This window comes from Mustela lutreola, chromosome 6 (genome assembly GCF_030435805.1).
Source record: "Mustela lutreola isolate mMusLut2 chromosome 6, mMusLut2.pri, whole genome shotgun sequence".
NCBI lineage: Eukaryota > Metazoa > Chordata > Mammalia > Carnivora > Mustelidae > Mustela > Mustela lutreola.
In genome coordinates this window covers 52,868,556-52,893,614 of record NC_081295.1, presented here as the reverse complement: position 1 = coordinate 52,893,614, position 25,059 = coordinate 52,868,556, and the positions used below count along the sequence as shown (strand labels likewise).

The 25,059-nt window shown below is 35.5% G+C and overlaps 1 protein-coding gene across 7 annotated transcripts in view; it reads left to right on the top strand.

The window, feature by feature from the left end:
- The window catches only part of MYO6 (myosin VI), a 150,615-nt gene that overhangs the window by 80,402 nt on the left and 45,154 nt on the right, over positions 1 to 25,059 (top strand). For all 7 annotated transcript variants that reach the window (XM_059177246.1, XM_059177244.1, XM_059177245.1 and 4 more), the window contains exons 9-14: positions 5,341 to 5,505; positions 9,785 to 9,865; positions 12,962 to 13,142; positions 18,547 to 18,691; positions 21,116 to 21,273; positions 22,881 to 22,972. In XM_059177246.1, the coding sequence (XP_059033229.1) occupies positions 5,341 to 5,505; positions 9,785 to 9,865; positions 12,962 to 13,142; positions 18,547 to 18,691; positions 21,116 to 21,273; positions 22,881 to 22,972 (822 nt within the window). The remainder of the gene's footprint in view (positions 1 to 5,340; positions 5,506 to 9,784; positions 9,866 to 12,961; positions 13,143 to 18,546; positions 18,692 to 21,115; positions 21,274 to 22,880; positions 22,973 to 25,059) is intronic.

Sequence of the window (25,059 nt, the reverse complement as noted above, 5' to 3'; positions counted from 1 at the left end):
GGCCGGAGACCAGGAGGCCGCCATTTGTATTCCTGTCCTCCGGAACTCTATGAAAGCGCTCAGGGAACAAAAGCTCCTGTAGCAAACCCGAGTGGATTACTTAGCCCGGCCCCTGGTAAGGGCGGTGCAATTCTGCCTGGGGCAAAGACACTTGAGAATCACTACACTAGGCCCCTTCCCCAGAAGATCAATAAGAAATCCAGCCAAGACCAAGTTCACCTACCAAGGAGTGCGGTTTCAATGCCAAGGAGAGCAGCAGAATTCCAGAGGAGGAGAAAGCAAAGCACGGAATTCATGGCTTTCTCCCTGTGATTTTCTTTTTTTCTTTTCCTTGTGATTTTTTTAGTCTTGCAGTTAATTTTTTTCTTTTTCATTTCTTTTCTTTTCTTCTGCTAAAATTTTTTAACTTTTACCCTTTTCTTTTTTAACGTTTTTGAACTAGTTTAATATATATATTTTTTACTTTTTATATTTTTCTTTATTCATTTTCTTTTTTTAAATTCTTTTATTTATTTTTTCTTTTTTATTTCTTTCTTTTTGAACTTCTTTTTTATTCCCTTTCTCCCCCTTCACGATTTGGGATCTCTTCTGATTTGGTTAAAGCATATTGTCCTGGGGTTGTTGCCACCCTTTTAGTATTTTACTTGCTCCTTCATATATGCTTATCTGGACTAAATGACAAGGCAGAAAAATTCACCACAAAAAAAAGAACACGAGGCAGTACCGAAGGTTAGGGACCTAATCAACACAGACATTGGTAATATGTCAGATCTAGAGTTCAGAATGACAATTCTCAAGGTTCTAGCCGGGCTCGAAAAAGGCATGGAAGATATTAGAGAAATCCTCTCGGGAGATATAAAAGCCCTTTCTGGAGAAATAAAAGAACTAAAATCTAACCAAGTTGAAATAAAAAAAGCTATTAATGAGGTGCAATCAAAAATGGAGGCTTTCACTGCTAGGATAAATGAGGCAGAAGAACGAATTAGTGATATAGAAGACCAAATGACAGAGAATAAAGAAGCTGAGCAAAAGAGGGACAAACAGCTACTGGACCACGAGGGGAGAATTCGAGAGATAAGTGACACCATAAGACTAAACAACATTAGGATAATTGGGATTCCAGAAGAAGAAGAAAGAGAGAGGAGAGCAGAAGGTATACTGGAGAGAATTATTGGGGAAAATTTCCCCAATATGGCAAAGGGAACGAGCATCAAAATTCAGGAGGTTCAAAGAAGGCCCCTCAAAATCAAGAAGAATAGGCCCACACCCCGTCACCTAATTAGTAAAATTTACAAGTCTCAGTGACAAAGAGAAAATCCTTAAAGCAGCCCGGGAAAAGAAGTCTGTAGCATACAATGGTAAAAATATTAGATTGGCAGCTAACTTATCCACAGAGACCTGGCAGGCCAGAAAGAGCTGGCATGATATTTTCAGAGCACTAAACGAGAAAAACATGCAGCCAAGAATACTATATCCAGCTAGGCTATCATTGAAAATAGAAGGAGAGATTAAAAGCTTCCAGGACAAACAAAAACTGAAAGAATTTGCAAACACCAAACCAGCTCTACAGGAAATATTGAAAGGGGTCCTCTAAGCAAAGAGAGAGCCTACAAGTGGTAGATCAGTAAGGAACAGAGACAATATACAGTAACAATCACCTTACAGGCAATACAATGGCACTAAATTCATATCTCTCAATAGTTATCCTGAATGTTAATGGGCTAAATGCCCCAATCAAAAGACACAGGGTATCAGAATGGATAAAAAAAACAAAACCCATTTATATGTTGCCTCCAAGAAACTCATTTTAAGCCTGAAGACACCTCCAGATTTAAAGTGAGGGGGTGGAAAAGAATTTACCATGCTAATGGACATCAGAAGAAAGCAGGAGTGGCAATCCTTATATCAGATCAATTAGATTTTAAGCCAAAGACTATAATAAGAATGAGGAAGGACACTATATCATACTCAAAGGGTCTGTCCAACAAGAAGATCTAACAATTTTAAATATCTATGCCCCGAACGTGGGAGCAGCCAACTATATAAACCAATTAATAACAAAATCAAAGAAACACATCAACAATAATACAAATAATAGTAGGGGACTTTAACACTCCCCTCACTGAAATGGACAGATCATCCAAGCAAAAGATCAGCAAGGAAATAAAGGCCTTAAATGACACACTGGACCAGATGGACATCACAGATATATTCAGAACATTTCATCCCAAAGCAACAGAATACACATTCTTCTCTAGTGCACATGGAACATTCTCCAGAATAGATCACATCCTCGGTCCTAAATCAGGACTCAACCGGTATCAAAAGATTGGGATCATTCCCTGAATATTTTCAGACCACAATGCTCTGAAGCTAGAACTCAACCACAAGAGGAAGTTTGGAAAGAACCCAAATACATGGAGACTAAACAGCATCCTTCTAAAGAATAAATGGGTCAACCGGGAAATTAAAGAAGAATTGAAAAAAATCATGGAAACAAATGATAATGAAAATACAATGGTTCAAAATCTGTGGGATACAACAAAGGTAGTCCTGAGAGGAAAATATATAGCAGTACAAGCCTTCCTGAAGAAACAAGAAAGGTCTCAGGTACACAGCCTAACCCTACACCTAAAGAAGCTGGAGAAAGAACAAGAAGGAAACCCCAAGCCCAGCAGGAGAAGAGAAATCATAAAGATCAGAGCAGAAATCAATGAAATAGAAACCAAAAAGACAATAGAGCAAATCAATGAAACTAGGAGCTGGTTCTTTGAAAGAATTAATAAAATTGATAAACCCCTGGCCAGACTTATCAAAAAGAAAAGAGAAAGGACCCAAATAAATAAAATCATGAAAGAAAGAGGAGAGATCACAACTAACACCAAAGAAATACAAACTATTATAAGAACATACTATGAGCAACTCTATGCCAACAAATTTGACAATCTGGAAGAAATGGATGCATTCCTAGAAACATATAACCTACCACAACTGAACCAGGAAGAAGTAGAAAGCCTGAACAGACCCAGAACCAGTAAGGAGATTGAAACAGTCATTCAAAATCTCCAAACAAACAAAAGCCCAGGGCCAGACAGCTTCCCAGGGGAATTCTACCAAACATTTAAAGAAGAACTAATTCCTATTCTCCTGAAACTGTTCCAAAAAATAGCAATGGAAGGAAAACTTCCAAACTCATTTTATGAGGCCAGCATCACCTTGATCCCCAAACCAGACAAGGATCCCATCAAAAAAGAGAGCTATAGACCAATATCCTTGATGAACACAGATGCGAAAATTCTCACCAAAATACTAGCCAATAGGATTCAACAGTATGTCAGAGGCAGGCCCCTGGCCAGGCGGCCTTTGCCATTAAACGATGGCGCCTGGCTAGTTGCCAGGTTAGGATTGCCTCGTGAGACTAAGCGGAACGCCCAAAGAGGAAGTAAACAGCATTGGTTGCTAGCGAAGTTGTTCGTATAGGTGCACAGCCTGATTCGCTCCCTTCTGTACCCTGCTCACTGATTGGTCATGTAAGTGTATATAAGTGTGTAGACTTGCGGAAATAAAGAGAGAGAAGATGCATCCGAACCAGGCTTCTTGTCGTCCTTGTGGGTCGAGGGCAATAACAGTACATTAAAAGGATTATTCACCATGACCAAGTGGGATTTATTCCAGGGCTGCAAGGTTGGTTTAACATCTGCAAATCAGTCAATGTGATACAACACATCAATAAAAGAAAGAACAAGAACCTTATGATACTCTCAATAGATGCTCTGTTACTGGTTCAAGCTCTATTACAAAGCTGTCATCATCAAGACAGCGTGGTACTGGCACAAAAACAGACACATAGATCAATGGAACAGAATAGAGAGCCCAGAAATAGACCCTCAACTCTATGGTCAACTAATCTTCGACAAAGCAGGAAAGAATGTCCAAGGGAAAAAAGACAGCCTCTTCAATAAATGGTGTTGGGAAAATTGGACAGCCACATGCAGAAAAATGAAATTGGACCATTTCCTTACACCACACACAAAAATAGACTCAAAATGGATGAAGGACTTCAGTGTGAGAAAGGAATCCATCAAAATCCTTGAGGAGAACACAGGCAGCAACCTCTTTGACCTCAACCGCAGCAAAATCTTCCTAGGAACATCGTCAAAGGCAAGGGAAGCAAGGGCAAAAATGAACTATTGGGATTCAATCAAGATCAAAAGCTTTTGCACAGCAAAGGAAACAGTTAACAAAATCAAAAGACAACTGACAGAATGGGAGAAGATATTTGCAAACGACATATCAGATAAAGGACTAGTGTCCAAAATCTATAAAGAACTTAGCAAACTCAACACCCAAAGAACAAATAATCCAATCAAGAAATGGGCAGAGGACATGAACAGACATTTCTCCAAGGAAGACATCCAGATGGCCAACAGACACATGAAAAAGTGCTCCATGTCACTCGGCATCAGGGAAATACAAATCAAAACCACAATGAGATATCACCTCACAGCAGTCAGAATGGCTAAAATAAACAAGTCAGGAAATGACATGCTGGCGAGGATGCGGAGAAAGGGGAACCCTCCTCCACTGTTGGTGGGAATGCAAGCTGGTGCAGCCACTCTGGAAAACAGCATGGAGGTTCCTCAAAATGTTGAAAATAGAACTGCCCTATGACCCAGCAATTGCACTACTGGGTATTTACCCTAAAGATACAAACGTAGTGATCCAAAGGGGCACGTGCACCCGAATGTTTATAGCAGCAATGTCTACAATAGCCAAACTATGGAAAGAACCTAGATGTCCATCAACAGATGAATGGATCAAGAAGATGTGGTATATATACACAATGGAATACTATCCAGCCATCAAAGGAAAGTGAAATCTTGCCATTTGCGACAACATGGATGCAACTAGAGCGTATCATGCTTAGCGAAACAAGTCAAGCAGAGAAAGACAACTATCATATGATCTCCCTGATATGAGGAAGTGGTGATGCAACATGGGGGCTTAAGTGGGTAGGAGAAGAATCAATGAAACAAGATGGGATTGGGAGGGAGACAAACCATAATTGACTCTTAATCTTACAAAACAAACTGAGGGTTGCTGGGGGGAGGGGCGTTGGGATAGGGGGTGTGGGGTTATGGACATTGGGGAGGGTATGTGCTTTGGTGAGTGCTGATTCACAGACCTGTACCCCTGGGGATAAAAATACATGTTTTTAAAAAATAAAAAAAAAATAGAACTTCCCTATGACCCTGCCATTGCAGTCCTGGGTATTTACCCCAAAGATACTTTCAGACCTTAAATGCAAAAAGTGTATTTTCTCTCTGTTTTGTTTTTCAGAGTTCAGTTGTTGGAGGGTTTGTTTCACATTACCTTCTAGAGAAATCTAGAATCTGTGTTCAAGGCAAAGAGGAAAGGAATTACCATATCTTTTATAGGTTGTGTGCTGGTGCTTCTGAAGATATTAGGGAAAAACTTCATTTGAGCTCCCCGGATAATTTTCGGGTAGGTTGGATTAAAAGAAATTACTTAGAGTTTTTGCAAATTTAATTGACTTCAATTCTAAAACTTACTTTAATGGATTCTTATATCTAGTTGTATGTAGCTTATATTGCATCCAGTGTAACATGATAGATTATAGGTCTCTATTGAGATTTACTGCTGAATTTATAATATAATACTATATGAAAAGATATGTAATCAGAAAGATAAAATGATAGATGGGAAACCACTTATCATTTTAAACTCAATAAGAAATCTATAATAGTTCTGTCGTAATGCTACTTTTTAGAGTTATCTTTGACTTGAATTCAACAGTAAATATTTATTGCTTGCTTTTTTGGTACCAGGCATTGTACCTCGGTGAAAAAGATGAGCAGTTCCTGCTCATGAGCAACTTAGAATCTGGTGTGAAACACACACACGTACAAACACAAAGCCTGACTGATAGGTTGAAAGATTAAGAAAGAGATATGCATAAGATGCTGGGAATTTTGGAAAAACTTCAAGGAACAACTGATGTTTGATCAGAATCCTGAAGGATTTTCAGGTGTTAACTAGAGAAAGAAAGATGCAAAGACTATTCCTACTAGATGCAAAAAGGTGAACAAAGAAAGGCAAGAAACAGCTGAAAGGGTAAGGCAGGAAATGGTGGGAGTTGAGGGTAGAACGTTTGGTCTTCTGTAGTTAATAAGGAGCTATTGAAGGGATTTAAGTAGAAATTTGGATAGGTCTGTGCTTACCTCTGGCTTTAAAATGGAGGGTATCTTGAAGAGGCTGGGGTTGGGAATGGATTGAAAATGCAAGTAAGGGTAAATTTGTCGGAAATCTTATGGCTATCACTGAAGTAAGTTACTTAGGGCCTGAATTTGGTTAGAGAGTATGGGATGTCCAAAATATTGGGAGGTAAAGTGATAGGAATTGGAGACTGAGTATGGTAGGGAGAAGGAGAAAAATTTGACTAGGGTAACTGGGTGGATGTAAATACCACACGAGGGCCAGATGGAAGATTTGTGGCATATAGGTTGAGTTTAGTTTTGGAACTTATGATCACCTTAGGGAGAGGATTAGAAGATGGTTGGGTATCCTAATCTGAAGATTATTATTAGTGCTGTCATGATAGGTTTGGGAGATGTCAGTACTCTGGTGGTAATTAAAACTATGACAGTGAGTAGATGAGATTGTCCAGAGAGATTGTATAATGTAGAAAAGCATGTGCTGTATCCAGACTCTGGAGTTGAAGAGTATGGGTGGTGAAGAGTTGCCCAAGAAGGAAAGCCCAAGTGGGATTATACGATAAGTACAAGGAAAATGAGGAGTGCCAAGAATCACAAGCTAATAGAGTTTCAAGAAGTGGTAAGACTGGAGATGGCTAGCGGTTTATAAATTCACAGCTAGGGAACAGTGTCCTTGTGAGGAATATGCGGGATTATGAGAATGGGTAAGGAATGAAGTTTGAGTAAAGTTCTACAGGTGATTCTGGATAATCCTCTTTGGATAGGAGTTCTCCACATAAGAATCATGACACATATTATATTTAATTATTGTTCTCTGTGTCTGTGTTTATGTTTGCAATTCAGCTTTTATTACTTCAGTTAGTTTCTTTTAATATGTATTTGGAAAACCTAAAACTACTGTTTTACAATGCTTTACAACTGCGCCTATTCATCTACTTCTACAATGTCTCACCTTCTCTAGAACTCATTAAATCAGTTGGAATTTGAAGTTAGTTGCTCACATTATAATCAGGAAGACAGCAGAGATACTTCTATACAATGATTTTTAGAAAAGGAGTATAAGTTACTATGAATCATATGAAATTTAATAATAATGATGTGATGTTGTTGGCTCTGAGTTAATGGTAAAGTAATGTGACTATTCTTAATTTAGCATTTCTTTCTGTTTGGAGGCTTGAGAGCCTATTTTTTTGTGTATCTTAGAATGTATAACTTTTCGTGGCACAATGGCAGTCATCCTTAGAAGGTAGTTACTGAAATTCTTTATCAGGTTAGAGAGTTTCCTGCCTCTGTAATATGAACTGGGAGCCTTGATTTCTTCACTTCCCAGAGTTCTTATACTGGTTAGGAGGAGACTAGACGAACAGTATTGTCTTTCACCCAAATATATCTGCTGTCATGGTTATTCCTCTCATGCATGCACATGCATATCTCTGTATCTCTTCCCCCAAATGATTCTGCCTTCAAGTGCCCTTGAAAGTGTGTTGATAGTTTCATCAGGTTTTTCTGTGGATTAGTGTAGGTCTTCAACTCATAGATTACAACTCATAGTTAAGGTCATAAAGACAAAGAATTCCAAAGTAGTGTTCAACAGTTCCAAAAAATTTTTTGTCACTACTTTGTCCAAAATAGTACATTAAGAATTGTAGGGATACTATTTGAAAACATTTGTAACTACTCATGTATTTTAGAAAATAAAAGGTTTAAAAGATTGCATTATTCAGATATTCAAATATTTTTGCTTATGTTTTATGAGCATTTGTTACAGTCATGCAAAGATCCTTGAATAGAAATAAAGCTTGGATAGAATAAGAATGGATAGCAAGAATAGTTATAGTTTTCTAGCTATAGGGCAGTTGGAAAAAACAAGTAGTTGGTTTTAATACTGTGTTTAGCTATCCAAAAGCCAAGTATTTGATAAAGCAATCTAGGGTTGTGGAGATAAAACCCTTGCTAGCAAAGAAAACATTTGTTTTGGCTTTATATGATTAAGCTACTATTATCTTACTAAGTAAAATAGCGTTTTTTGAAATAGTAAATTGAAATTACTTAATAATATTATTTCTCCCTCTTTTTTATTTTTTTTCCTGAAGATTCAAAGGTGGAAAGAACAACTCATTGTATATCGTTTTCTGGTTTTCTCTGTATTTTAATATTTCATTATAATGGAGGTACACAAATAAATGTATTCCACCTAAATTAATATCATCTAGAATGTTAATTTATTCCCAAATCATTCAAAATGTAATGTACATTTAAAAAATTTATTTATTTATTTATTAGAGATCACAAACAGGCAGAGAGGCAAGCAGACAGAGAAGGGGGGGGAAGCAGGCTCCCCGCTGAGCAAAGAGCCCGATTTGGGGCTCGATCCCAGGACCCTGAGATCGTGACCTGAGCTGAAGGCAGAGGCTTAACCCACTGAGCCACCTAGGCGCCCCTGTAATGTACATTTTTTTCATAGCATCTATATGATGTGTGGTGTATTTAATCTCAGAATTCATGCCATGGTACAGTGGGATCATAGTGACCTGATTAAAGAGAAGCTGAGATGTTTAAAAACATTTTCTTTTCTTTTCTTTTTTTTTTTTTTAAGATTTTATTTATTTGACACAGAGAGAGTACTAATAGGGAGCAGCAGGGCGGGGGAGAGGGAGAAGCAGGCTCCACACTGAGCCTGATGTCGGGTTCAATCCCAGGACCCTGGGATCATGACCTGAGCTGAAGACGGTCACTTAACTGACTGAGCCACCCAGGCGCCCCTAAAAACATTTTCCATTCTGTTTCCTGTGTATTTCCTTCCTGACTATACCCCCACCTTCAGTGTGGGTAATAGATTCACTTTGGGACTAATAAATTATTTTCTTCTCAGCTGCTTCCCTTCTTCTATGTTTTTAGTGCTTAATCTTTAAAAGGGCATCTTAATCTTCTGGGCAGCAAAGTAAATCATTGAGATAAGAGCTGAAATTGTAATTTGGATACCTGTGAAGGTTTGTAAAGCAAGTATTATAATTTATGTGTGGTCACTGTTAACTGTCAACAAATATGGATGGCATGTTTTGAATAACTCATTTTAAAAATCAGAAATTAAGAAACTTAGGGCTATTATTCTGTTACTCAGCATTAAAAATATTACTTGAAATGTTAAACCACAATGTGTAGGTTCTTATTTGAGACTATATATTTAGTAGAAAGGTGATTTTCATTATATCTATAGTACTTACTTTATGAACTATATTTTTAAGACGATATTTGACATTGAGATTTAAAATTGCTACCCTTTAAAAACAGGAAAGCTTTATGGTACTGATTTTTATGTTACTGTTTAATTTAATCTGCTTTCAAAAATCAGAATTTTAAATATCCCTGGTTTGATTAGTAGGAGTAAAAATGTTTATAATATATAGAAGTTATCAGTTGTACTTGAGAGATTATTTAGGTTATATTTAAAAGTTCTTTTTGTTTACCACTGTTTTGATAAATTGTGTTTTCTTTTGTATTATTTTCATGTGGATTGTATTTGTTATACTTATATTTCTTTTTCCTAGTATTTAAACCGAGGCTGCACTAGATACTTTGCTAACAAAGAAACTGACAAACAGATTTTACAGAACCGAAAAAGTCCCGAGGTATAGTAGACTGTTGTTTTTAAATTAAAATCCTTAATACAAAAAAAAAATCATACTCAAAGATATATTTTTTATTTTGGAGCCCCAATAATATTTCTTACTTTTAGGCTTATACTTAAAAAACAAAATGCTCATCTAAGTCTTTCTTGCAGTGTAATACTTTATGCCTCTGTTGGTATCCACCAAAGCTATAAGTTTGGTTTTTCTTAGTTAGGCCTCAGTGCACTGCTATCCTTCTGTTCTTTTCCCCCCACATGAGGGTATTATAATTGCCTAAGAATTATCCTTTGCTAATAAAATTTTTAACTTACTCTCACTTACCCACTTGGACTTTAGTATAAAATATGTCCATAATTTATTTTCTACTTTAAGGCCAAAGTAAGCTTTGAAGTAGACATTAAATAGAGTAAGCATTCTTGTGAACTAATGCTTATGTATTGTTATATTTCTCTTTAAAACATTATATTTCTGCAATATACTATGGAAAGTCTTTTTTTTTTTTTTAAGATTTTATTTATTTATTTGACAGACAGAGATCACAAGCAGGCAGAGAGGCAGGCAGAGAGAGAGGAAGGGACGCAGGCTCCCTGCTGAGCAGAGAGCTGGATGCGGGGCTTGATCCCAGGACTCTGGGATCATGACCTGAGCCAAAGGCAGAGGCTTTAACCCACTAAGCCACCCAGGCGCCCCTATGGAAAGTCTTATATTTAGGTTTTACTTATTATGTTTCTAAGGGCAATTAGATGTAATTATACTATTATTATTTTTAAAACATTAAATCCTTAACCTAAAAATCTATAACTCTTACAAATTTCAATATGTAATGTTCAAGTAATAAGTAGTATTATGTTATATCTACTCCACGAGGTTAAATTATGAAATACTGAGTCAGGATTAATTTTAGGGACTAGTTCATTTTGTCTCTCTATTTAAAGTTTTATATGGAATGTTGAATTGTACAGTTTTTATTATATCCAGTTTTAAATGTGTGAATCAGATGATTTTGACTCCTTTCAAAATGAGTGAGATGAATTATATCTTTCATATGTTCCTTGAAAAGAACAGAAAACAAACAAAAATTCCCATTATTTCAAATTCTAAACAGATGAGTACAGTTAATTTATTTGTTAACATTTATCATTTTATTTTTATTTATTTTTTAAAGATTTTATTTATTTATTAGAGAGAGAGAGAATGCTCATAGAGTGGAGGGAGAGATAGAGGGGACGGGAGAGGGAGAGAGAAGATCTCAAGCTCCCCGCTGAGCAGGCAGCCTTCTGGGGGGCATGACCTCACAGCCCAGAGATGATGACCTGAGCTGAAATCAAGAGTCAGGTACTCAACCAACTGAGCCACCCAGGTGCCTCAACAATTATTTTTTAGGCATAAATATTTGAATTATAAATCATAAACTTTAGGTGAAATTCATGGTTGGAACTTTAAGAAGTAACTTTAATATTTATTATGGTATCTTCCTTTGTCATGATAACCTTTATTTTTATGAAGTGTCATCAAAATACAGAAATTTTATTCTTCCTACTAAAATAATGGAAACATTACCTAGTGGAATAGGGATAGTGCATCTGTCCTTAAGGAAGAAGATAGATCTCTAAATTTTATCTTTAACATGGAAAAAACTGAGTAAAGAGGGAGGAAAACTAGATTTGACTCTCCAAAGAGTAACATGTACTCTTTGTATTCTGATAAGATGAAAGTGTACTCTTTGTGATTCTAGAGTCATCAAACTTTGTGAGATAGTTTGTTCATATTATTGAGTGTATATATAAAAATATATAAGTGAATAATGGATTAATATGTTTAAATTACTTTTTATGTCTTCTTTATCAGGAGGATGAGGTGATAATTTTTAACTAATTAGAATCCTTTGCTTAATTCCATTTGAGTGTCTAAGCTGTGTGCCATTTTTAGGAAAATGCAATATTTTTAGTCTACCACAATAATATATTCTTAATATTTGATTAGAAAGATTTTAAATGAAGTAACCATTCAGTTGCAAGACTAAAAATTCTGCATGATCTGTGTTTTCTATTAACTTTGGCTGCATGTGATTATTTCCTTTGCTTCTTTTAAGAATAAAATTAAATTTCTTTATCTAGACATTTTCCAGAAATTTCACCCAAGCATAATTAAGCATTTTAAAGAATTTTGTGGATGATAATCCAAATTTAGCTGGGAAGGAATTGGCATCTGGGAGGGGGAAAAAATCTCCTAGAGATGTCTTTAGTGGGCAGTTAATTCTGGTGCTGCGTTACCTGTTTAATTTTACCTATTCATTGTCAATTTCTGGAAAATTCCTAGTCCAATTTTTCTGTGTCCAGTAATTTTTATTTTTCTACTTCTATAAGGTTTCTGCAGCCCTAAATTTCTTATTTTTTCTTCTGAGCTTTTAAATAGGTTCTAACAAATGAATACTTTAGATGTAAATTATTTTAGGAGAGAAAATTTTTCTTTATTTTTTCTGAAATGTGACTCATTGCAAAAATTCTGAGTAAGCACAATGCTTACTAATACACCTTACCTCATACGCTTATATAGGAGGATCTAAAAATCGATTCTCTGGTTATGAAAATTGTTATTATTCTGTCCAGTATTTATTATTGCTGAATACTGATGCAGTTGATGGCAGTTAACCTAAAGGAATATAATGCTAAGTGTTATATTTGAATTTTTATTATAATTTTTCACCTTAGTTCCTTTTGACCTGTGGATTCATATTGATTCCTTTCAACCACTGATATTCCCTTCTTTTTCACTCAATTTAGATTTTTATCTAATGTATTTTAGCATTATAATGCCTTAGAATTAAAATTATAATTTAACTGGAAAACCTCTCATTCCATTTTGACTGATATTTATTGAGATAATTGTAGAGTGACAGGCAGTTGAAAGAAGTAATACAGAGAGATCCTGTGTATACTTTGCACATTTAGTTTTTGCATTGATAGAATAGTAAAGTTTTTCTATTGACATTTTGTTTTTGCATGTCATTTAGTGCATTAATAGACCTTGTGTAGTAGTTTTAGTATACTTAAATAATGACAAAGAACAATTAATTGATGTCTTCTTGTTTTGTAGTATCTTAAGGCAGGTTCTTTGAAAGATCCTCTGTTAGATGACCATGGAGATTTTATTAGAATGTGCACAGCCATGAAAAAGATTGGTTTGGATGATGAAGAAAAACTTGATCTGTTCCGGGTAGTAGCTGGTGTCCTGCACCTTGGAAATATTGATTTTGAGGAAGCCGGCAACACTTCAGGTTTTTTTGTTTGTGGTTGTTTTGTTTTGTTTAAAGAGGAATGAAAGAAGTTCTGTCATTTCTTTGTCATATGTAAATTCAATCTGTTTGTATGCATGTTTTTAATACCCTGAAATTTCTAGAATATATTATGTTACATAGTGAATGTTGGGAATGAAGGATGCTGCATTACTAGTCATTATGAACTCTGTTTTGAACAAATCAGTGATAGTGATGGGAAATAAGCTCATTTTATGAATGATAAGTAACTGTGACTGTCAGGGTCATATTTAGTTAAAATATTCAACTAATAATTATACTTCTGCAGTATGTGCACATACTATTAAGGAATTTTGACATTTTTTCCAGTTCATTGATATAAACTTTAATCCATTAATTAGGGCAATTGAACATGTACAAGCCCATATACTTTATTACTTGGGAAAGGAAATAGGTCATACTTTATACATATTGAAAAGAGCATTTAATGCCTGCATGATAGTAACTTTTCAACTTAGGGGTTTCAGTCTCTACATAAACAATAAGACATTTTTTGTATAATCTTAAATTTGATCCATGAATTACAGGGGTTGGAAAACTATGGCCTATGGCCAAATTTGACCAGCTGCCTGTTTCTGTAAATAGCGTGTTGTTGGAACAAAGCTGCACCCATTCATTTATGTCTTATCTGTGCCAGCTTTCATGCTACAGCAGCAGAGTTTAGTAGTTGTCATAGAAACTGTATGGCCAGCAAAGCCTAAAATCTGACACTTAGGAGAAAAAAAATGTTGACTCCTGGTTAAATACATTATTAAAATATTTTATACCAAGAACGAGTTAAAAAAATCAAAAGGATCATTTAATATAGTAGTCAGTAACATGGGCTTTAGTGTCAGATCCCAGAAGCTTTCTGATGCTTGCTTTTTTCATTTGTAAAATAATGAAGAAACAGTCCATTAGAAGTACTTTTAAAGTATATTACCTAGCCATTGTATATATGCATATAAAGAAGGAGCATCAGAAGAAAGAAGAAAGAACATTTTAAAAATGTGCCTGCTATGTGCAAGACCTTTCATATACTGTGTTTCATCGTAAACAACATAATCATAATCTAATCTAAACTTCGTAAAAATAATGGGGTAGAGGGCATTATCTATATTTTATGGAAGTGAAACCTCTGCATCAGTAATTTATTTACTAATGAAGTTGTAGATGTGAAAGCTGGGTTCTCCCCAAGTCTGACTAACTTAGGTACTTGTGATCATTGTCCCAAATTGCCTCCAGTCACTGAACCTCACTGAGAGTCCTGACCTGTGAATGAGCAGACTGAAACAGTCTTCATGACTTTCAGATTTAATATCCTGCGATGTTGCGCAGTCGGTAACATCAGATGCAGCACAGTGTAGTGTTGAAGAGTACGTGCTCTTGAGCCAGAGTATTCGTCACAAGCATATTATCTTGTGTGGCCTTGGGCCAGGAACTTTACTTCTCTGTGTCTCAGTTTCCTTACCTCTAACTGGGAGATAACAACACTCCTGCCTCATGTTGTATAGGGGAATAAATGTGTTAAATATTAAATGATGTCAATATTTATGTCCAGCACATAGTAATCACTGTAAGTGTTTTTAATGAATAAGTAAAATAAAAATACGAATTAATTCTAGTTTAAAATGTAAAAAAGCAAAATCAGTATGTTCTTAATGTACACTAAAGTTTTAGGTTTTATGAGGGATTCAGTATTCTTATTTTGAAAATGTAATGAATGTTAGAATATATCTCATTTGCTCTCTAGTATTGTTATACAAAGGGAGTATGTGGAAAGTTCTAAGTAACACAAAAAAAGTTTAGATTAAGGCTCACTTTGGAAATGTTAGAAGTGATAGTTGCCACTTTCACATCTCATTATGCTGTGGTAGAGCGTGCAGATATATACAGAGGATCATAAATGTGATGTGATCCAGTTAGTTGAAAAGCACTTAAACAGTTAAAAGGGAAATAGCACATATTTACATTATCTTTTATCTTTCTTCTCAAAATTCTTTCTGTTGAAAGGAAAATGAGCAGAAAGCAGAGGAGATTGGAGTGAAGCAACAAATTAAGGAAACTAATAAACTAGGTTATTTTGGGGTCCCTGAGTGGGTCAGTTGGTTAAGCGTCTGCCTTTGGCTCAGGTCATGATCTTCAGGTCCTGGGACTGAGCCCCCTGAAGGTCTCCCTGCAGAGAGTCTGCTTCTCTCTGTCTCTCTCCCTCTGCCTCCCCATTGCTCATTCTCTCTCTTCTTCAAATAAATAAAATCTTTTAAGAAAATAAAATAGGTTATTTTAATTTTAATAGCTCAGATTTTATTAATTTTCATCTTTTCTGTGATCCTTACTATAGAACCAAATGGTTTTTTTTCTAGTTAGAATCGATTTTTTTCCCTCCTTGAGAGCTCAATTTTGGCATATCCTAACAACTCAAAAAAGCTGTGGATATTTTTATAATTATTTTATCAAAAAATTTTTCTACTGTAAATGTTTAGAAGACTCCTACTTGTATTGAAAAGGTTTTACGTGGTAGCATATGCAAAAAATGCCTGTTTTTTAAAATTCTGCATCACAAAAGTGATTCCCTAATTCCTGAAAGTGTGTAAGAAACTTTGCAAAACAGTAAAAAGAAATGTTTAAATATATTAATGAATTATTGCTGGTCAGTTTATTGAGAGCTATGTAATTTAGATAATGGTGTGTGTGTATGTGTGTAGAAGCTAGAAATCAGTGGTAAGCTTATTTTCATAGAATTAAAGGTTCAGTGTATCTTCTAAGTATTCTTGTCCCCTTGTTCTTTTTCTTTGGTAACAGCTTTATTGAAATATAGTTCATAGACTGTTCAATTCACCCATTTAAAATACACAATTCAGTGGTTTTTAATAGAGTCAAAGTTGCGCAGTCATCACTTCGGTTAGTTTTTAGAACATTTTCATCACTTCAGCATTTACCTCTCATTCCTTCCCAAATCCCTGTTGTTAAAAATAGCATTTATGCTATCATGCAAAAAACCTTTTCAATATAAGTAGGAGTATTCTAAACATTTATAGTAGAATAAATTTTCTGATAAAATAATTACAAAAATATCCACAGCTTCTTCAGTGTAGCTGTATTCATTTCATGTTCTCATCAGCAGTGTATGAAGGTTCCTCTTTCTCCACATCCTAACACTGTCTGTGTGATTATAGCCATCCTAGTATGTGTGAAGCGTTTTACTTCATTGTGGTTTTTATTTACATTTTTCTGAAGGCCCATGAAATTGAACATTTTTTTCATGTCTTTATTGACCTTCTGTATCTATTTTTTTGAGAAATGTCTATTTATATCCTTTGCCCATTAATTGGGTTGTCTTTTTATTGTCAAGTTGTAAGAGTTTTTTAAAAACTACATTCTAGACACAGGTTCTTTATCAGATATATAATTTGGAAATATTTTCTCTCAATCTGTGTCTTGTCCTTTAAATTTTGGGGTAATGTTCTTTGAAACAAAGAAGTTTTTCATTTTGATGAAGCCTAATTTGTCTGATTTTTTTTTGTTGTTTGTGCTCTTGGTGCCATATCTAAGAAACCATTACCTGGTCCAAGATCACGAGTTTAATAGTTTTAGTTCATAATTTAGGTCTTTAGCTCATAATTTTTATTTATGGTGTGAAACAGGGATCAATCTTCATTCTTTTGCATGCAGAAACCCAGTCTCAGTGCCATTTGCTGAAAAGGCTGTTTTTTCTCCAGTGAGTTATCCTGAAGCCCCTCCTTCTCCACCCTATCCTCCTCTCCCTCTTTCTTCTTTTAAGATTCTGTTTATTTTTTTGACAGAGAGAGGGGGTGTGTGTGCATGCGCAAGCAGGGGGGAAGGGCAGAGGCAGAGGGAGAAGCGGGCTTCCTGCTCATAAAATACCCATCCTGGGTTTGATCCCAGAACCCTGGGATCATGACCTGAGCTGAAGGCAGATACTTAACCAACTGGACCACCCAGGTGCTCACAACCCTTATTCTTCGGAAATCTCATGGTCTGTTTCTCCTGAGACAGGGTATTAAATAGTTTACTAATTTGTCACGACAAGCTTATTTCTTTTTATAAACTTAGGATTTTTTCACATTTTTTATAGTTTTGAAGTTAGTCTTGTGATGAATTACTTACAAACATTAAACCTTAAAGATATTAGTAAAATGTTTACTTTTAAACTATTAGTAGTAACAATAAAAATGATAGTAGTTAACCTTTATATAGTGCTTACTGTGTACCAGGTACTATTTTGAGAACTTCACATATATAACTTCATTAATCTCTATAACAGCCTTATTAGATAAGTACAGTTATTATCTGTTAAATGGATGAAGAAACTGAACACAGAAAGACTTGTTCAGGATTACACAGCTAATAAGTCTTACAACCACATCAGGCCAGAGACTAAAGCATTATAGTATAGTTCTTTTTACATAATATTTTTAAAAACATCTTCCATTACTAGAAATCTATGGATATGATGTACAGGGAATAGCAGTTATCTCCTGAGCAACAGGAGCACATACATACCCAGCATGGGTACACAGAGATACACCACACACATAAATAAAACCTCATATGTTGACTGCCAGCCACACTGACCTACTGAAACGCCAGTGTTTGCTATTAAAATTATTCCTTAAGGTTTTCAGGAATCATATGAATTTTAATGATAAGGTACTATATTTTTCTAGAGATTTACAAGGATTATAATCTATCAGTATATTCTGCTTGCCAGGTCATAAAAAATGAAAGGTCCAGGTTAATATTGATGGGCTGAAAGATTATATCGTGGATGTCTTGTGTGAGGGTCTCCCATTGACCTTGGCAGTATGACTTTTTTTTTTTTAAAGATTTTATTTATTTATTTATTTGTCAGAGAGAGAGAGAGAGCACGCACAGGCAGACAGAGTGGCAGGCAGAGGAGGCCAAGAGAGAAGCAGTCTCCCCACTGAGCAAGGAGGCCAATGTGGGACTTGATCCCAGGACCCTGGGAACATGACTTGAGCTGAAGGCAGCCACTTAATGGACTGGTCCACCCAGGCATCTCTCTCTCTCTCTTTTTTATTTTATTTTATTTTATTTTACTTACATGACAGAGATCACAAGTAGGCAGAGAGGCAGGCAGGGAGAGAGGAGAAGTGGGCACCCTGCTGAGCAGAGAGTCCACCTCAAGGCTTGATCCCAGGATCCTGATCATGACCTGAGCCAAAGGCAAAGACTTAACCCACTGAGTGGGGTGGTGAAAAAAAGTGAAGTGAAATTAAAAGTCACAAATAAGCCTGGTCTATTCCATAGATTTATGTAAGTGAAGTATACTTCTAAGAAGTGATCTTGGAAATCTGGTTTATAAAATGTCTGTTAACTTGAAATTTAAATGTATTTTCATTAGGTGGTTGTAATCTGAAGAATAAATCTACTCAGGCATTGGAATATTGTGCTGAATTACTAGGTTTGGATCAAGATGATCTTCGTGTAAGTTTAACTACAAGAGTCATGCTAACAACAGCAGGGGGCACCAAAGGAACAGTTATAAAGTAAGTTCCTTAACTCACTGCTCTGTAAAAATGCTGCCTTATGGTTTGTCAGGGAAAAATCTTTGAGAACAATGAGATTTAAAGTTGATCTTTATGATCATTATAATGTTCTAAAACATATGCTTGATAGGTAAGAATTCTGTGCATATTACTGCAGTAATCTACTATATAAGTAAATGCTGCTCTTAAAGTTGTTCCTTACAGATATGCCGAATGCCACAGATTTGTAGTTTATAAAGTTTATTATTTGTAGTTTATAAAGTAGTTTATAAAATTTATTATTTGTAGTTTATAAAGTAAGAGAAGTTTACTTTTGTACAACTACAAAAATATGAGTTGATTATGTTAATATTTGTTTTAGGCAACAATTTTTTTCCAAATTTTCCAGACTTTTTTTTTTGAGAAATAATTCACTCTTCTAAAAGGTACAGTTTAGTATTTTTAAAGTGTATTTACAAGGTTGTACAACCATCACCATTTAGTTTCAGAAGGAAACAGATCATTTTACTTTAAAAGTCATTTTCCTTGCAACTGTCATGTTCTAAAACTTATTAAGTAAAACTTACTCCAGTAAAACACACAGCAAATGGATTTCCCCCTTACCTCTTGGAGTCTTCATTTAGAGGAAATTGCAAATGATAGGAAAATAAGAGCGTAGCCAAAGTTTCTCTGATCTGTAACCAAGAACTTCTAGGTTATATTTGGGCGTCTGTACACTTTTGGCTCAATATCCTGTGTTTTAGGCATTTCTGGTTTTGATACTATAAAATAAAATCGATATTCAGCCGTCATTCTGAAGCACTGGAAGATCTTCATTTGTAGGGAAAAAAGTCAGATCCTCTATCCCTTGCTAAATAAGGCAGTCAGTGAGCTCTAGTGACCTATTTCAGGAAGATTTTCAACAAATTTATCTAAGAAGGATTTAAAAACAAACTTATAGCCACACAGAAAGTTTGGTACTTCTTTCATTTTGGGAAACATTAACAAGGTATGTTTAGCCTGATTGTTTGCTAAACTAATTCCAAATTATTATAAAGTAAACCTTACCAAGGAGAATGTATAGTAGTACCATACAGTTGCTTTTCCTTGGAAATATTTCTGGGACGCAAGGGAACTACAGTAAATGCACACGTGTGTGATCTTCAGGTAGCATTTCCTTCATTTCTCCTTTGTTAAAGCACTTCTTTTATGTGTTTTATGTATGGGGTACTCAGAGAAGTTTCACTTTAGGAAGGGGTTCTGTTGCAGGAAGTTTAAGTTGGAAAACCAGTTTAGAAGAGATTCAAGTATTAGTCTGACCTGAAAAACTTTTTCTTTCTTTTTTTTTTTTTTTTGAAGATTTTATTTATTTATTTGACAGACAGAGATCACAAGTAGGCAGAGAGGCAGAGAGAGAGAGGGGGAAGCAGGCTCCCCGCTGAGCAGAGAGCCCATCGGGGCTCGATCCCAGGACCTTGAGATCATGACCTGAGCTGAAGGTAGAGGCTTTAACCCACTGAACCACCCAGGTGCCCCGACCTGAAAGACTTTTTTTTTTGTTAAGATTTTATTTATTTATTTGACAGACCGAGATCACAAGTAGGCAGAGAGGCAGGCAAAGAGAGAGGAGGAAGGAAGGAGGAAGGAGGAAGCAGGCTCCCTGCTGAGTAGAGAGCCTGATGCAGGGCTCGATCCCAGGACCTGGGATCATGACCCAAGCAGAAGGCAGAGACTTTAACCCACTGAGCTACCCAGGCGCCCCCCGACCTGAAAGACTTTTAAGGTTACTTCCAAATTTGACTTTTTTTTTTTTTTTTTGGTGTTCCCATGGTGCCTTCTACTTACCCTTATGATAGCATTAAGCATGCGTTTTGAAAATTCACTTTTATGGTAGTTTCTTCATTAGAGTATAATTTTCTTTAGGAAGAGGGCTCTGTGTCTGTATCTGCAACATCTAGCATTGTTGTGTTGTCCAATTCTACTATTTTAATATAGTAGAATTGGACAGTCCAGATTTTTAGATGTAAACATTTCTTCCTAAACAATGTTAAATAAGGTACCATACTTTAAAGTTACCCTGAATTAAACACGGTTTCCTTTGCATTTAAAGTAAATCTTTGAAGGTCAAAAGGAAGATTATTCCTCTGAATAATTTTTTATATATTCATCATGTGCAATAAAGCATAAATTAAGACGAAACCATTTTTTGAGCCTAAAGTTTTTACTCAATAAAACATTTTTTTATCTACGTGTAGATAACTTCTTTAGTTCTTTTACTATGCTTCTTAGCCCCATTTATTTGTGCCTATTGGCAGATGACCTTCTGTAGCTATTTATTTTGTTCTTCACAGTGAATGTTTTGGATACACTTTGATCTTGATATCTGGCATTATTTTCCCAGTTATTACTGTAAAAAAGTTTCATTGGTATAGTCTTCTTTTATAGGGTACCCTTGAAAGTGGAGCAAGCAAACAATGCTCGTGATGCCTTGGCAAAGACTGTCTATAGCCATCTTTTTGATCATGTGGTAAACAGAGTAAATCAGTGTTTTCCTTTTGAAACATCATCTTATTTTATTGGAGTCCTAGATATTGCTGGTTTTGGTAAGTACAGTTTTGTTCATGAATCTGTATTTGATATTTTTTATTCAGTTTTTCACATATATTTAAAATGTAAAAAAACCTTTTTCCCTTGTAATACCTTTCACTTGATGTATTTTCAGTTATATGTCCATACTTAGATTTCATTTCATAATGTTATTTAAATAGGAAGCCGATGCTTAAGAAAGGGAAAAACTCATAGATTTTGGTCACACTAATGCTGAAATTAAAACATGTTGACTGAGGGGCGCCTGGGTGGCTTATTTGTCTAAGTGTCTGACTCTTGATTCTGGCTTAGGTCATAATCTCAACGTCGTGAGATTGAGCTCTGCTTGGTGTCTGCACTAGGTGTGGAGCCTGTTTAAGATTCTCTCTCTCCCCCCCATGGCCCCTCCCCCACCTCAAAAAAAAGAAAAAGAAAAAAACATGTTGATTGAAACCATTATTGTTAGGGGATGTCTCTGTACTCCTAAAGGAATGCAACTGAATAAAGGTAAAGTCTTGAATGCTACTAATAAAGAAGATTAAGTCCCTAAAACCACTGACAATAGTGTAGTACTGGGTACTAGTTGACCTACCATATATGTCAAACTCATTGGTCTATGTAGAAATTCATCATTAGTGTTATCAACAGGTAGCTATGTCCAGTGAATTCCCACCAAATGAAAAAACATATTTTTTAAGGATATAGCACATAGTATAGTACATAAAGTACATACAAGATATTTTATGTTAATATATATTCAAGATAAATATTGAGAACAACCATCAGGCTCTGCAATCAGAAATGAAATGGGTCACTAACATCTGAATGCCATGTTGTTTTGAATGACTGTTTTGTAAAAAATCTCATAGTAAATCTGACTGATTTTATATTGGGCTTTATCAATGTGGGTGTTCCTTCTGCCTGTGTATGAGCGGTGTTTTCTTCCTGTGTAGTTTGTTTGCTTTTGCCGAGGGAAAGTTTGCGTGTTTACTTTTTGGGGGGAATAGAGTTTTGGTTTTGAAGTGATATATATGTTAAAACTTTTTGTTCAAAGGTAGGCAAACACTCATAATTGACTTAAGATTTCTGAATCTTCAGACATTTGTTTCCTGGTCTGCACTAGGTTTAGTGTAACAGGCACATACACAGAATCATAACATTTTAGAGCTGCAGGGATCTTAGAGATAATGTAATATAGTCTTTTCATTTTAAAAATGAGTTAGTGTTCATGTTTTTTTATAACTGTAATTTTACAGATTACACAGAAAAAGATCTAAAGCACTTGCATTTAGGTCATTTTTGTTCTTTAGTTAATTTAGATTGCTGTTAACACTTGCGCTTAAGAAAATTATGTTGTAAGTGGCTTACATTTTGTATCTTACACTATATAATATTTATCTCATTCAACACACACTGTTTTTGTTGAGTAAAACACAGTATTTTCAGTCCCTAAATACTTAAAACATTTTGTCTTGAAATAAGAGCATTTGAGGAATCTAAAAACAATTATGTGAATTTTTTTTTACCTAATTTTAAACTAAGCATTGATACAATAAAATTTTATCCTAAGATAAATTTATAATATGAAGTTGATGACTTTTGATTCTGGTTTTATATTTTACAGAGTACTTTGAACACAACAGTTTTGAACAATTTTGCATCAACTATTGCAATGAAAAACTTCAACAATTTTTTAATGAAAGGATTCTGAAAGAGGTAATTGCTATTACAATTTAAATTAAGAACCGCATTATGCTATTTTAATTTCAAGGAACAGAGACATGCTGCAGTTACACTGATAGAAGGGGTATAATGTAAGATGGTTCAGGAGATCAGAGATGGCTAGGACAGGCCCCCAGTGGCTTAGCTGTTGCTCAGGTACATCAGAAGTGTTAATTGTACACCTAAGCTTAGGAACCCAGTAAAAACTCTAGCAGGCACCTCTGCAGAAGTGAACATCTATTGCTTCGTACTAGTGTCTTTTGCTAGACTGGGAATTTCCGTTGTTTCTTTTTCTGAGTCTGTTGCCCCTACTTCTGCCACTGCCAAACAACTTTCTACTCTCATCTTTGACATTGGCATCTCCCACCCTTCCTCTGCTTTTACCCACTCTGCTACGTGCTCACCCTTTCTGTGTGTCACAGGAAAGCCACCAAATCAGTGTGGCCAATGGCCTGGAGTGCCTCTGGCCAGTGCTTTCTCTGCCAGGCTACAGTGTGCACTGCCCAGTTGCCACTGCTCCTAGTGAGTAACTGTGGGTGTGACCAACACTCACAACCCCAAGTCTAGGAAGTTATTTTATAATTCTTTACAGAATAAGTAAAGATAGGTTTGGATCACTTGATGTGTGATTAGACTCACCATTCTTAGCTTGTATTTGAATTCTCCTTTGTACAAATCCTTTGTATTTGGCTTTCCTTCCTTTTTGAGCTATTGGAGATATGTTTTACTGAATGTAGACAGTAGAGTTACAGGGAACTCAGAGATGATCTATTTCAGCTTTTTATTTTACAAATGAAGAAACTGATTACCAGAGCAGGTTACTGACTACTGCAGGTCTGAACCCACCTTCGAGCGTCTGGCCCACAACCATGTTCTCCTCATATTAGTACTGCTGTTTTCTAAGTTCTCTTCTCCACTGTATCTGGTCTTGAAATGTGAAATATTCTTTCCTTTTCGCATTCCATTAATCTTTTCTCACATTTTTATTTTATTTTGTTTTTATGGGTTTCCGAGCACTTTCCCTGTTATACTTTTTACTTGTATACTATACTGTAGGTTAAGCCAATTCTGGCATAAATGAATAGGTAAACCAAATACTCATCAGTCCCTTCCGCACCAGCCCAGCAAGCTTTATCTAGAAACATGACCATGAGATGGTATTTTGATACATGTTTATTTTTATAACAGTTCTTTAAAATAAATGTTTGGATTTCAAATTCAGATTGGTTCTTAAATGGATACTGACTTCTAAAATGATAGAAACCTTTTCTAGTATATCTTGTGGGAGGAAATATTTAAACATTTGGGAAAAAAGATTAAAATACATATCAGCCTAAGTTCAATGCATTGCTCACCCATCTTTGATAAATCCTTTTTTTTTTTTTCTTTAAGAAGGTACCAGGCTTATATGTAGGAACTCAACTTTAACTTGTATATTATTCTTCCAAATTACACTTACTTTTTACAATGTTATATTCCTTGTATGTATCACTGTGTAGCTACTAGAGCCCATTTGCAATTAATTGCGGTTTCTTTGATTTTAGTGCCTGTGTGTACATGTTAAAAATCTCTCCTATCTTTGGACAACAGTTTAGGACTATTGAGGAAATAGAAGAAGAAGTTTCATGTCAAAGGGAGCTACTTTGTTTAGCTGTTCTTTAAACTTTTAAAAACTATCACAGCAAGTTCTTATGTTCTTCTGTGTATTCCAGGGGTTGATAGACTATGGCCTTTGGGACAGATCCAGCAGGCTGCCTATTTATGCAAATGAAGTTTTATTGGAACACAGCCATGTTTCTTCATTAACTGTTATCTATGGCTGCTTTTGTGCTGTAGTGGCTTAATTGAGTAGTTTTGACAAAGACCATGTGACTCACAATTGAAAATATTTACTCTCTGGCCCTTTACAGAAAAAGTTTGCTGACTCTTGGTCTATTTTTCTAATAAGTTTGACTTTAAAATTGCTGAAGGTATTTCAGAGCCTGGCCTTTCCTTGAGTTTGAACAGATCTCCATATGTGTGTGTAATTTCTCTGCATATTTCAAGAAAAGTGTGCTTATCTGTAGGTGGGAACATTTCCA